Here is a 13,624-nt window from a genome sequence, read left to right on the forward strand (position 1 = left end):
CACAGAGACGCCAAACTTTCAGTTATTGATCATCAATAGGTGTCCTAAAATACCCTGTGGTGAAATTATGACATCGCTTAGGCCACGCCCCCTGAGAACAGGAAGTGTCATGTTTTACTGTGAACGGTCGCTTTCTTAGCCCTTTGACCTAATCAACATGAAACTGTGTCCAGAGACAGAAGACATGTTGGTGTGTTGTGGATCCAAGCCCTGACCGGCTGCGATGAAGCAGCTGGGTGTGGCGGCGTGGCGAAGTGACCTGTAACGCCGATGCCATACGTTTGCTTCTAGATTCCACATGTTTCGACCGAGCTGCACCAAACTTGGCTTGAGTGATGCTGGTGTGATGTCTGAAAATTCTATGTCATCAGATTATGACGTCATCTAAGCCCCGCCCCCTCGGAACCGGAAGTGCCGTTTTTTTCCTTGGAAAGCTCTGTTTATGGCTCTCTTGACCTAATCAAGGTGATTCTGTGTTGGATGACAGATAGGAAGTTGGTCTCGCTTGCTTTAAAGTGCCAAGAGTTTTCAATGGCGGCAACGCCGTTCGTATACGTTTGCCTCTACATTCCACATATTTTGACCGAGCTGCATCAAACTTGGCCTGAGTGATCCTGGAGGCTTGCCCGTCGATCCTACGTCATCACATTATGACGTCATCTAAGCCCCGCCCCCTCGGAACCGGAAGTGCCGTTTTTTTCCTTGGAAAGCTCCGTTTATGGCTCTCTTGACCTAATCAAGATGATTCGGATGATGAGCTCTGTCATTGCTCGCTGCGGGCTGAACCGTGTGGGCGTGGCCAAACGGCGAATATCAGTCCCTCGCCATATACATACGTTTGGCTCTAATTCACACATGGATCATCCGATTGGCGCCAAACTGGATATGTATGACCTTTGTTCACCTCTAAAGAGCCCAACGGGATTGAGATGTAATTTGGCTCCACTGCGCCCCCTAAGTTAATACATCGGCCGTATCTCCTCGACGCATCGACCGATCTGCACCAGATTTTTTGACAGTCGTCGGGGAGCGCCGCCGAACGCATTCACGCGTGTCGCCCGGTGGACGGGCGTGGAAAATGCGCGACAGCTTCTGCGGCGGCTAGCGGGCGGCGGTGCTGGAAACTGCGGCAGAGCTTCTGCGGTGGGGAGTTAGCTGCGGCTCTGGAAATCGTGCGAGAGCTTCTGCGGTGGCTGGAACCCCCGCGGTGGCCAATAGGCCGGAGCGGCGCTTGCTGCGAGGGCCGCCCGAGGCTGCTTGCAGCTTTAATTAGGCCCGAGCAGCAAAGCGCTGCGAAGGCCTATTGTATCTGTACTGTTTATTATTATTACGATTCTTCCCACCTCTTCGTGTGCCTTTTTGGGGGCTTTATCATATTCAAAAACTCACCAAACTTGGCGGTCGCAACTAGAAAATTTAAAAATTTTGAATTTTAAGGTTGTCGCAAAAATCGCAAAAAGAATTGCTGAACGGCAGCAACTAGCAATTTTCTGTTGACACAATGGTATGAACGTATTTCATCGTAGAGACATGAAATTTGGTACGCTTGTAGAGCTCCCCAAAAGACTCAGAACTTACATTTAATGTTATTAGCCAACTATCACAGGAAGTCGGCCATTTTGTCTTGAACGTCCATTTTTTACCTCGATTTTGACGTTTACAGCCTTCGTATTTGATCGAACTCCTCCTAGGGATTTCGATTGATCGACTTCAAACTTGGTCAGTCTGATCATAAGGCATGTTTGATTTAAAGTTATCAAATTGGTGAGTTTTGGAGTATGTTGAAGGGGGGTTAGCAGGGGTCAAAGTTCACCTACTCGCCATGAAACACGAAACTCTTATATTTCCTATAAAAAAACACATAGAGGGACCAAACTTTCAGTGATTGATCGGCATCGGATGTCCTAAAATACCCTGTGGTGAAATGATGACATCACTTAAGCCACGCCCCCTGAGAACAGGAAGTGTCATGTTTTACTGTGAGCGGTCGCTCTCTTAGCCCTTTGACCTAATCAACATGAAACTGTGTCCAGACACAGAAGACATGTTGGTGTGTTGAGGATTCCAACCCTGACCGGCTTTGAGATAGCAGCTGGGCGTGGCGGCGTGGCGAAGTGACCTGTAACGCCGATGCCATACGTTTGCTTCTAGATTCCACATGTTTCGACCGAGCTGCACCAAACTTGGCTTGAGTGATGCTGGTGTGATACCTGAAAATTCTATGTCATCAGATTATGACGTCATCTAAGCCCCGCCCCCTCAGAACAGGAAGTGCTATTTTTTTCCTTGGAAACTTTCATCTATGGCTCTCTTGACCTAATCAAGGTGATTCTGTGTTGGATGACAGATAGGAAGTTGGTCTCGCTTGCTTTAAAGTGCCAAGAGTTTTCAATGGCGGCAACGCCGTTCGTATACGTTTGCCTCTACATTCCACATATTTTGACCGAGCTGCATCAAACTTGGCCTGAGTGATCCTGGAGGCTTGCCCGTCAATCCTACGTCATCACAATATGACGTCATCTAAGCCCCGCCCCCTCGGAACCGGAAGTGCCGTTTTTTTCCTTGGAAAGCTCTGTTTATGGCTCTCTTGACCTAATCAAGGTGATTCTGTGTTGGATGACAGATAGGAAGTTGGTCTCGCTTGCTTTAAAGTGCCAAGAGTTTTCAATGGCGGCAACGCCGTTCGTATACGTTTGCCTCTCCATTCCACATATTTTGACCGAGCTGCATCAAACTTGGCCTGAGTGATCCTGGAGGCTTGCCCGTCGATCCTACATCATCACATTATGACGTCATCTAAGCCCCGCCCCCTCGGAACCGGAAGTGCCGTTTTTTTCCTTGGAAAGCTCTGTTTATGGCTCTCTTGACCTAATCAAGATGATTCGGATGATAAGCTCTGTCAATGCTCGCTGCTGGCTGAACCGTGTGGGCGTGGCCAAATGGCGAATATCAGTCCCTCGCCATATTCATACGTTTGGCTCTAATTCACACATAGATCATCCGATTGGCGCCAAACTGGATATGTATGACCTTTGTTCACCTCTAAAGAGCCCAACGAGTTTGAAATGTAATTTGGCTCCACTGCGCCCCCTAAGTTAATACATCGGCTGTGTCTCCTCGATGCATCGACCAATCTGCACCAGATTTTTTGACAGTCGTCGGGGAGCGCTGCCGAACGCATTCACGCGTGTCGCCTGGTGGACGGGTGTGGAAAATGCGCGACAGCTTCTGCGGTGGCTAGCGGGCGGCGGTGCTGAAAACTGCGGCAGAGCTTCTGCGGTGGGGAGTTGGCTGCGGCTCTGGAAATCGTGCGAGAGCTTCCGCGGTGGCTGGAACCCCCGCGGTGGCCAATAGGCCGGAGCGGCGCTTGCTGCGAGGGCCGCCCGAGGCTGCTTGCAGCTTTAATTATTATTCTTATTATTCTTCCACCCAAATGAATTGCCTTTTTGGGGGCTTTATCATATTCAAAAACTCACCAAACTTGGCGGTCGCGACTAGAAAAATTCAAAATTTTGAATTTTAAGGTTGTCGCAAAAATCGCAAAAAAAATTGCTCAACGGCGGCAACTAGCAATTTTCTGTTGACACAATGGTATGAACGTACTTCATCGTAGAGACATGAAATTTGGTACACTTGTAGAGCTCACCAAAAGACTCAGAACTTACATTTAATGTTATTAGCCAACTATCACAGGAAGTCGGCCATTTTGTATTGAACGTCCATTTTTTTCCTCGATTTTGACGTTTACAGCCTTCGTATTTGATCGAACTCCTCCTAGGGATTTCGATTGATCGACTTCAAACTCGGTCAGTCTGATCATAAGGCATGTTTGATTTAAAGTTATCAAATTGGTGAGTTTTGGAGTATGTTGAAGGGGGGTTAGCAGGGGTCAAAGTTCACCTACTCGCCATGAAACACGAAACTCTTATATTTCCTATAAAAAAACACATAGAGGGACCAAACTTTCAGTGATTGATCGGCATCGGATGTCCTAAAATACCCTGTGGTGAAATGATGACATCACTTAAGCCACGCCCCCTGAGAACAGGAAGTGTCATGTTTTACTGTGAGCGGTCGCTCTCTTAGCCCTTTGACCTAATCAACATGAAACTGTGTCCAGACACAGAAGACATGTTGGTGTGTTGAGGATTCCAACCCTGACCGGCTTTGAGATAGCAGCTGGGCGTGGCGGCGTGGCGAAGTGACCTGTAACGCCGATGCCATACGTTTGCTTCTAGATTCCACATGTTTCGACCGAGCTGCACCAAACTTGGCTTGAGTGATGCTGGTGTGATACCTGAAAATTCTATGTCATCAGATTATGACGTCATCTAAGCCCCGCCCCCTCAGAACAGGAAGTGCTATTTTTTTCCTTGGAAACTTTCATCTATGGCTCTCTTGACCTAATCAAGGTGATTCTGTGTTGGATGACAGATAGGAAGTTGGTCTCGCTTGCTTTAAAGTGCCAAGAGTTTTCAATGGCGGCAACGCCGTTCGTATACGTTTGCCTCTACATTCCACATATTTTGACCGAGCTGCATCAAACTTGGCCTGAGTGATCCTGGAGGCTTGCCCGTCAATCCTACGTCATCACAATATGACGTCATCTAAGCCCCGCCCCCTCGGAACCGGAAGTGCCGTTTTTTTCCTTGGAAAGCTCTGTTTATGGCTCTCTTGACCTAATCAAGATGATTCGGATGATAAGCTCTGTCAATGCTCGCTGCTGGCTGAACCGTGTGGGCGTGGCCAAATGGCGAATATCAGTCCCTCGCCATATTCATACGTTTGGCTCTAATTCACACATAGATCATCCGATTGGCGCCAAACTGGATATGTATGACCTTTGTTCACCTCTAAAGAGCCCAACGAGTTTGAAATGTAATTTGGCTCCACTGCGCCCCCTAAGTTAATACATCGGCTGTGTCTCCTCGATGCATCGACCAATCTGCACCAGATTTTTTGACAGTCGTCGGGGAGCGCTGCCGAACGCATTCACGCGTGTCGCCTGGTGGACGGGTGTGGAAAATGCGCGACAGCTTCTGCGGTGGCTAGCGGGCGGCGGTGCTGAAAACTGCGGCAGAGCTTCTGCGGTGGGGAGTTGGCTGCGGCTCTGGAAATCGTGCGAGAGCTTCCGCGGTGGCTGGAACCCCCGCGGTGGCCAATAGGCCGGAGCGGCGCTTGCTGCGAGGGCCGCCCGAGGCTGCTTGCAGCTTTAATTAGGCCCGAGCAGCAAAGCGCTGCGAAGGCCTATTGTATCTGTACTGTTTATTATTATTACGATTCTTCCCACCTCTTCGTGTGCCTTTTTGGGGGCTTTATCATATTCAAAAACTCACCAAACTTGGCGGTCGCAACTAGAAAATTTAAAAATTTTGAATTTTAAGGTTGTCGCAAAAATCGCAAAAAAAATTGCTGAACGGCAGCAACTAGCAATTTTCTGTTGACACAATGGTATGAACGTACTTCATCGTAGAGACATGAAATTTGGTACACTTGTAGAGCTCACCAAAAGACTCAGAACTTACATTTAATGTTATAAGCCAACTATCACAGGAAGTCGGCCATTTTGTATTGAACGTCCATTTTTTACCTCGATTTTGACGTTTACAGCCTTCGTATTTGATCGAACTCCTCCTAGGGATTTCGATTGATCGACTTCAAACTCGGTCAGTCTGATCATAAGGCATATTTGATTTAAAGTTATCAAATTGGTGAGTTTTGGAGTATGTTGAAGGGGGGTTAGCAGGGGTCAAAGTTCACCTACTCGCCATGAAACACGAAACTCTTATATTTCCTATATAAAAACACATAGAGGGACCAAACTTTCAGTTATTGATCGGCATCGGGTGCCCTACAATACCCTATGGTGAAATGATGACATCAATTAGGCCACGCCCCCTGAGAACAGGAAGTGTCATGTTTTACTGTGAACGGTCGCTATCTTAGCCCTTTGACCTAATCAACATGAAACTGTGTCCAGAGACAGAAGACATGTTGGTGTGTTGAGGATTCCAACCCTGACCGGCTTTGACATAGCAGGTGGGCGTGGCGGCGTGGCGAAGTGACCTGTAACGCCGTTGCCATACGTTTGGCTCTGAATTCCACAATTTCGGGCCCAGCTGCTCCAAACTCACTAGGATGGATCCTTATCCACCCACCGACAGGAATTCATAACAAAATGTGGTGGGCGTGGCCTAATTTCTCTATAGCGACCCCTAGAGTATTTTAAATGAACAGCCCCAAGCCATGCTTAAACCTAGAATTACGAAACTTGGTACACATGTGTATCTTGTCGGGACGTACAAAAAAGTCTCTTAGAGCCATGCTCTAAACCCAACAGGAAGTCGGCCATTTTCTATTGAAGGTCCATTTTGGACCTCGAGTTTGACGTTTACAGCCTTCGTATTTGATCGAACTCCTCCTAGGGATTTCGATTGATCGGCTTCAAACTCGGTCAGTCTGATCATAAGGCATGTTTGATTTAAAGTTATCAAATTGGTGACTGTATGAGCTTGCTGAAGGGGGGTTACCAGGGGTCAAAGTTCACCTACTCGCCATGAAACACGAAACTCTTATATATCCTGCACAGAAACTCACAGAGACACCAAATTTTCAGTTATTGATCAGCAATAGGTGTCCTAAAATACCCTGTGGTGAAATTATGACATCGCTTAGGCCACGCCCCCTGAGAACAGGAAGTGTCATGTTTTACTGTGAACGGTCGCTCTCTTAGCCCTTTGACCTAATCAACATGAACCTGTGTCCAGAGACAGAAGACATGTTGGTGTGTTGAGGTTTCCAACCCTGACCGGCTTTGAGATAGCAGCTGGGCGTGGCGGCGTGGCGAAGTGACCTGTAACGCCGATGCCATACTTTTGCTTCTAGATTCCACATGTTTCGACCGAGCTGCACCAAACTTGGCTTGAGTGATGCTGGTGTGATGTCTGAAAATTCTATGTCATCAGATTATGACGTCATCTAAGCCCCGCCCCCTCGGAACCGGAAGTGCCGTTTTTTTCCTTGGAAAGCTCTGTTTATGGCTCTCTTGACCTAATCAAGGTGATTCTGTGTTGGATGACAGATAGGAAGTTGGTCTCGCTTGCTTTAAAGTGCCAAGAGTTTTCAATGGCGGCAACGCCGTTCGTATACGTTTGCCTCTACATTCCACATATTTTGACCGAGCTGCATCAAACTTGGCCTGAGTGATCCTGGAGGCTTGCCCGTCAATCCTACGTCATCACATTATGACGTCATCTAAGCCCCGCCCCCTCGGAACCGGAAGTGCCGTTTTTTTCCTTGGAAAGCTCTGTTTATGGCTCTCTTGACCTAATCAAGATGATTCGGATGATGAGCTCTGTCATTGCTCGCTTCTGGCTGAACCGTGTGGGCGTGGCCAAACGGCGAATATCAGTCCCTCGCCATATTCATACGTTTGGCTCTAATTCACACATGGATCATCCGATTGGCGCCAAACTGGATATGTATGACCTTTGTTCACCTCTAAAGAGCCCGACGGGTTTGAGATGTAATTTGACTCCACTGCGCCCCCTAAGTTAATACATCGGCCGTATCTCCTCGACGCATCGACCGATCTGCACCAGATTTTTGGACAGTCGTCGGGGAGCGCCGCCGAACGCATTCACGCCTGTCGCCCGGTGGACGGGCGGGGAAAATGCGCGACAGCTTCTGCGGCGGCTGGCGGGCGGCGGTGCTGGAAACTGCGGCAGAGCTTCCGCGGTGGGGAGCGGGCTGCGGCTCCGGAAAACGTGCGAGAGCTTCTGCGGTGGCCGGAACCCCCGCGGTGGCCAATAGGCCGGAGCGGCGCTTGCTGCGAGGGCCGCCCGAGGCTGCTCGCAGCTTTAATTATTATTACGATTCTGCCCCCCTAAAGAGGTGCCTTTTTGGGGGCTTTATCATATTCAAAAACTCACCAAACTTGGCGGTCGCGACTAGAAAATTTAAAAATTTTGAATTTTAAGGTTGTCGCAAAAATCGCAAAAAAAATTGCTGAACGGCGGCAACTAGCAATTTTCTGTTGACACAATGGTATGAACGTATTTCATCGTAGAGACATGAAATTTGGTACGCTTGTAGAGCTCCCCAAAAGACTCAGAACTTACATTTAATGTTATTAGCCAACTATCACAGGAAGTCGGCCATTTTGTCTTGAACGTCCATTTTTTACCTCGATTTTGACGTTTACAGCCTTCGTATTTGATCGAACTCCTCCTAGGGATTTCGATTGATCGACTTCAAACTTGGTCAGTCTGATCATAAGGCATGTTTGATTTAAAGTTATCAAATTGGTGAGTTTTGGAGTATGTTGAAGGGGGGTTAGCAGGGGTCAAAGTTCACCTACTCGCCATGAAACACGACACTCTTATATTTCCTATATAAAAACACATAGAGGGACCAAACTTTCATTGATTGATCGTCATCGGGTGTCCTAAGATACCCTGTGGTGAAATTATTTTTTTAAGTAGGCCACGCCCCCTGAGAACAGGAAGTGTCATGTTTTACTGTGAACGGTCGCTATCTTAGCCCTTTGACCTAATCAACATGAAACTGTGTCCAGAGACAGAAGACATGTTGGTGTGTTGTGGATTCCAACCCCGACCGGCTTTGACATAGCAGGTGGGCGTGGCGGCGTGGCGAAGTGACCTGTAACGCCGTTGCCATACGTTTGGCTCTGAATTCCACAATTTCGGGCCCAGCTGCTCCAAACTCACTAGGATGGATCCTTATCCACCCACCGACAGGAATTCATAACAAAATGTGGTGGGCGTGGCCTAATTTCTCTATAGCGACCCCTAGAGTATTTTAAATGAACAGCCCTAAGCCATGCTTTAACCTAGAATTACGAAACTTGGTACACATGTGTATCTTGTCAGGACGTACAAAAAAGTCTCTTAGAGCCATGCTCTAAACCCAACAGGAAGTCGGCCATTTTAGATTGAAGTTCATTTGACCTCGATTTTGACGTTTACAGCCTTTGCATTTGATCGAACTCCTCCTAGGGATTTCGATTGATCGGCTTCAAACTCGGTCAGTCTGATCATAAGGCATGTCTGATTTAAAGTTATCAAATTGGTGACTGTCTGAGATTGCTGAAGGGGGGTTACCAGGGGTCAAAGTTCACCTACTCGCCATGAAACATGAAACTCTTATATATCCTGCACAGAAACTCACAGAGACACCAAACTTTCAGTTATTGATCATCAATAGGTGTCCTAAAATACCCTGTGGTGAAATTAGGACATCGCTTAGGCCACGCCCCCTGAGAACAGGAAGTGTCATGTTTTACTGTGAACGGTCGCTATCTTAGCCCTTTGACCTCATCAACATGAAACTGTGTCCAGAGACAGAAGACATGTTGGTGTGTTGTGGATCCAAGCCCTGACCGGCTGCGATGAAGCAGCTGGGTGTGGCGGCGTGGCGAAGTGACCTGTAACGCCGATGCCATACGTTTGCTTCTAGATTCCACATGTTTCGACCGAGCTGCACCAAACTTGGCCTGACTCATCCTGGTGTGATACCTGACAATGCTATGTCATCATATTATGACATCATCTAAGCCCCGCCCCCTCACAATGAATTAGAGAGATCTTCTGTGTAATTACATAATAAACAGTCCATGTTCGTTGTTTGTAGGGCAATGCTGCCCTCTGCTGCCCACTGAAATAGTTTCATTATTTCAGTAATTCGACACCAGAGGGCAGCATTGCCCTACGGAATGACAGTTCAATGTTGAATTAAAGAGGAAAAAATTAAATAATTTGTAATTCTAACACAAAAACTGACAGAGACACCAAACCTTCAGTTATTGATCATTATCTTGTGTCCAATAATATCCAATGGTTAAATGATGACATCACGTAGGCCACGCCCCCTGACAACAGGAAGTCTTGTATTTTACTGTGAACGGTCGATAGCTTCTGCACCAAACTTTGCACGAGTGACCCTGGTGGGATCCCTGACGACCCTGTGTCATCATATTATGACGTCATCTAAGCCCCGCCCCCTCGGAACCGGAAGTGCCGTTTTTTTCCTTGGAAAGCTCCGTTTATGGCTCTCTTGACCTAATCAAGGTGATTCTGTGTTGGATGACAGATAGGAAGTTGGTCTCGCTTGCTTTAAAGTGCCAAGAGTTTTCAATGGCGGCAACGCCGTTCGTATACGTTTGCCTCTACATTCCACATATTTTGACCGAGCTGCATCAAACTTGGCCTGAGTGATCCTGGAGGCTTGCCCGTCGATCCTACGTCATCACATTGTGACGTCATCTAAGCCCCGCCCCCTCGGAACCGGAAGTGCCGTTTTTTTCCTTGGAAAGCTCCGTTTATGGTTCTCTTGACCTAATCAAGGTGATTCTGTGTTGGATGACAGATAGGAAGTTGGTCTCCCTTGCTTTAAAGTGCCAAGAGTTTTCAATGGCGGCAACGCCGTTCGTATACGTTTGCCTCTACATTCCACATATTTTGACCGAGCTGCATCAAACTTGGCCTGAGTGATCCTAGAGGCTTGCCCGTCGATCCTACGTCATCATATTATGACGTCATCTTAGCCCCGCCCCCTCACAACAGGAAGTGCCGTTTTTTTCCTTGGAAAGCTCTGTTTATGGCTCTCTTGACCTAATCAAGGTGATTCTGTGTTGGATGACAGATAGGAAGTTGGTCTCGCTTGCTTTAAATGCCAAGAGTTTTCAATGGCGGCAACGCCGTTCGTATACGTTTGCCTCTACATTCCACATATTTTGACCGAGCTGCATCAAACTTTGCCTGAGTGATCCTGGTGGTATGCCCGTCGATCCTACGTCATCACATTATGACGTCATCTAAGCCCCGCCCCCTCGGAACCGGAAGTGCCGTTTTTTTCCTTGGAAAGCTCCGTTTATGGCTCTCTTGACCTAATCAAGATGATTCGGATGATGAGGTCTGTCATTGCTCGCTTCTGGCTGAACCGTGTGGGCGTGGCCAAACGGCGAATATCAGTCCCTCGCCATATGCATACGTTTGGCTCTAATTCACACATGGATCATCCGATTGGCGCCAAACTGGATATGTATGATCTTTGTTCACCTCTAAAGAGCCCAACGGGATTGAGATGTAATTTGGCTCCACTGCGCCCCCTAAGTTAATACATCGGCTGTATCTCCTCGACGCATCGACCGATCTGCACCAGATTTTTTGACAGTCGTCGGGGAGCGCCGCCGAACGCATTCACGCGTGTCGCCCGGTGGACGGGCGTGGAAAATGCGCGACAGCTTCTGCGGCGGCTAGCGGGCGGCGGTGCTGGAAACTGCGGCAGAGCTCCTGCGGTGGGGAGTTGGCTGCGGCTCTGGAAATCGTGCCAGAGCTTCTGCGGTGGCTGGAACCCCCGCGGTGGCCAATAGGCCGGAGCGGCGCTTGCTGCGAGGGCCGCCCGAGGCTGCTCGCAGCTTTAATTCCACTTACATTCCTATCACATTTGAATTCTGGAATATCTTTGTAATGCAAACAGACAAAAATAAGCATAGCTTATGAGGAATCTGTGAGGAGAGTGGGAATGGGCCGAGGGATGTAAAAAACCCCAAAAAAACAACAGCAGCTGTTTGGGGACATTTACAGATCTCTAGATCAAAGCAAACACTAATCTGACACAGCGACCAAAGCTGGGTAGAGAGAGACAAATTAATCACAACAACTTCAACATTTTTGAGTTTCCAGGCTTTTAGTAATGGCACGTCAGATTAGTTTAAGCATAAACATTTCTTAGATGGAAAATGGCCTCAGGAGGGATCTACTACTTGTCTGAAATTGATACTCTTTCTATGTGTTAACTCCTGCTAAACACTAACAGTAAAAACACAGTAGGGTAAAGAAGAATAAGATTTCACAAAAACAGAATGAAGTAAACACTAATCATTTTTGCTGCATGTGGATTTCTGTTGTCACGACACAAGAGGAAGGAATAGAACAATTATTTTTTGTTTGTTTTGGTTGGATGTCACAGGTGATGGAGGAAATGAACACAGGGACTAGAGCATTTTTTATAACTTACTTTGACTCATCTACTCATCTTCACAAACCCCTTCTTTGTTCCTTATGTCCAAGTTCTCCTGAACTCCTTGCTGTGTGCTCACAGAATCCAAGTAAATTTATTCGAAGGAAAGTAAAACATGTGAACAAAAAGGGAAATAGGAATGGATTTTGCAAGAGCACTGATCAGCTGTGCCTTTTGTGATGTCATCAGGAAGTATGAGCATCTCAAGGTCGTTATTGGTATTTTTGTTGGTTTTTGTTTTTGTTTGTTTTTTTCGCTTCCATCATAGCAAAAAAAAAAAAAAAACGAAAACAAATAGAAAAACTGACCGAAATACGTTGTCATATACAGTATATATAAAACAAACTATATTTAAAGTACGTTGATTTTACTGAAAAGTAATGAGGAGTAGCTTTAAGCTTTAACTCCTGTCGGTCTTGGTGTCCCTCTCTGTCAGCTTACTTGGAGAGTCCTTCCAAACATCTGTGGATGAGCATTTAGCAGATGATGCTGCAATGATTGCTATGCACACACACTTCCCAAGATAACTTTCCCCGTTTTCATCTGAACGCAGATTCTGACCCCATGAGCCCGTGTCATCTGGGCATAATTACTAAATCTCTGCTGTTTCCCCAGCCTCCCCAAGGAGGAAGCTCTAATTTAACAATGGACACAATGAAAGCGCTTGGAGATGTTTGGATGCGCTCTCTTCTGGAGAACATCCCCATTCACGTCGCTATTGTTCCAAAAAAAAAAAAAATCAATGATAATAAATCGGGTTTGCATAAACCCAAACTACGACGTGGAAAGGCGAGGATCAGCAGGTGTTTTGCTTTCTTTCCGACACCTCGGATCAGTTTGTGTCGGAATGTGTTGAATCGCTGCGCAACACTTGACTGACTGGAGCAGTTTTGTGAAAATGTTACATTTATCAGGCAATAAAAACCCACCTTTCATCCAGTCTACCACTTGACTTGGGCTCCACTTGCTCACAGGCTCCATAATCAGTGCCATGGTAGAAGTTTGTCCTCAAGCTTCACAAAAGAAAAACACACCCAACTCAACCAACTCCCTTCTCAAAATTAGAAAAAAAATAAAATAAATAAGCACGCAAAATCTATTCAAAATTCCTCTTCCAAGAAAAGACGCCCAATGGCTTTAACTGCCTTTAAACGTCAATGGAGGTAGGTATTGGTCCAAGATGTCTATTTTTTTTTTTGTGGAGCGGAGACTGAGCAAAGCCCGGCAGGCTTCTGCAGATTCCAGCGCTGCTCAGTCCTTTGAATGAGGTCTTTCAATTATCATTCATGTCAGGCTCAGAGGCGGTGATGCTGCTGGGTCTCTGCTGCCCGGCTCTTCTGCCTAAATACATCCTGGTACCGTCCAGAGCGGCGAACAACACGCAGACTGTTTACTTCATCCTGCCGTCTGGAGAGGTAGCATTGGCTCTAAGCATCCTCCCTCCCCTTCCCCAGACATGGAGTCACAGCCCTCGCTGCCTTCAGCAGGCGAGGTCTTTCTGTATGACGGGTGATTAATGCCGCAGGAGCGACAACCGCGAAGACTCAGCGTGTGGTATTGTTATGTTTGCTGGTCATTTGTC

At 47.1% G+C, this 13,624-nt stretch overlaps 1 protein-coding gene across 4 annotated transcripts in view; it reads right to left on the bottom strand.

The window, feature by feature from the left end:
* LOC116728586 (connector enhancer of kinase suppressor of ras 2-like) overlaps positions 1-13,503 on the bottom strand; it is a 211,159-nt gene extending 197,656 nt beyond the window's left edge. For all 4 annotated transcript variants that reach the window (XM_032576811.1, XM_032576810.1, XM_032576809.1 and 1 more), the window contains exon 1: positions 12,972-13,503. In XM_032576811.1, the coding sequence (XP_032432702.1) occupies positions 12,972-13,035 (64 nt within the window). In that variant the 5' untranslated portion in view covers positions 13,036-13,503. The remainder of the gene's footprint in view (positions 1-12,971) is intronic.
* Positions 13,504-13,624: the final 121 nt, after the last annotated feature.

This window comes from Xiphophorus hellerii, chromosome 11 (genome assembly GCF_003331165.1).
Source record: "Xiphophorus hellerii strain 12219 chromosome 11, Xiphophorus_hellerii-4.1, whole genome shotgun sequence".
In the NCBI taxonomy this organism is placed as follows: domain Eukaryota; kingdom Metazoa; phylum Chordata; class Actinopteri; order Cyprinodontiformes; family Poeciliidae; genus Xiphophorus; species Xiphophorus hellerii.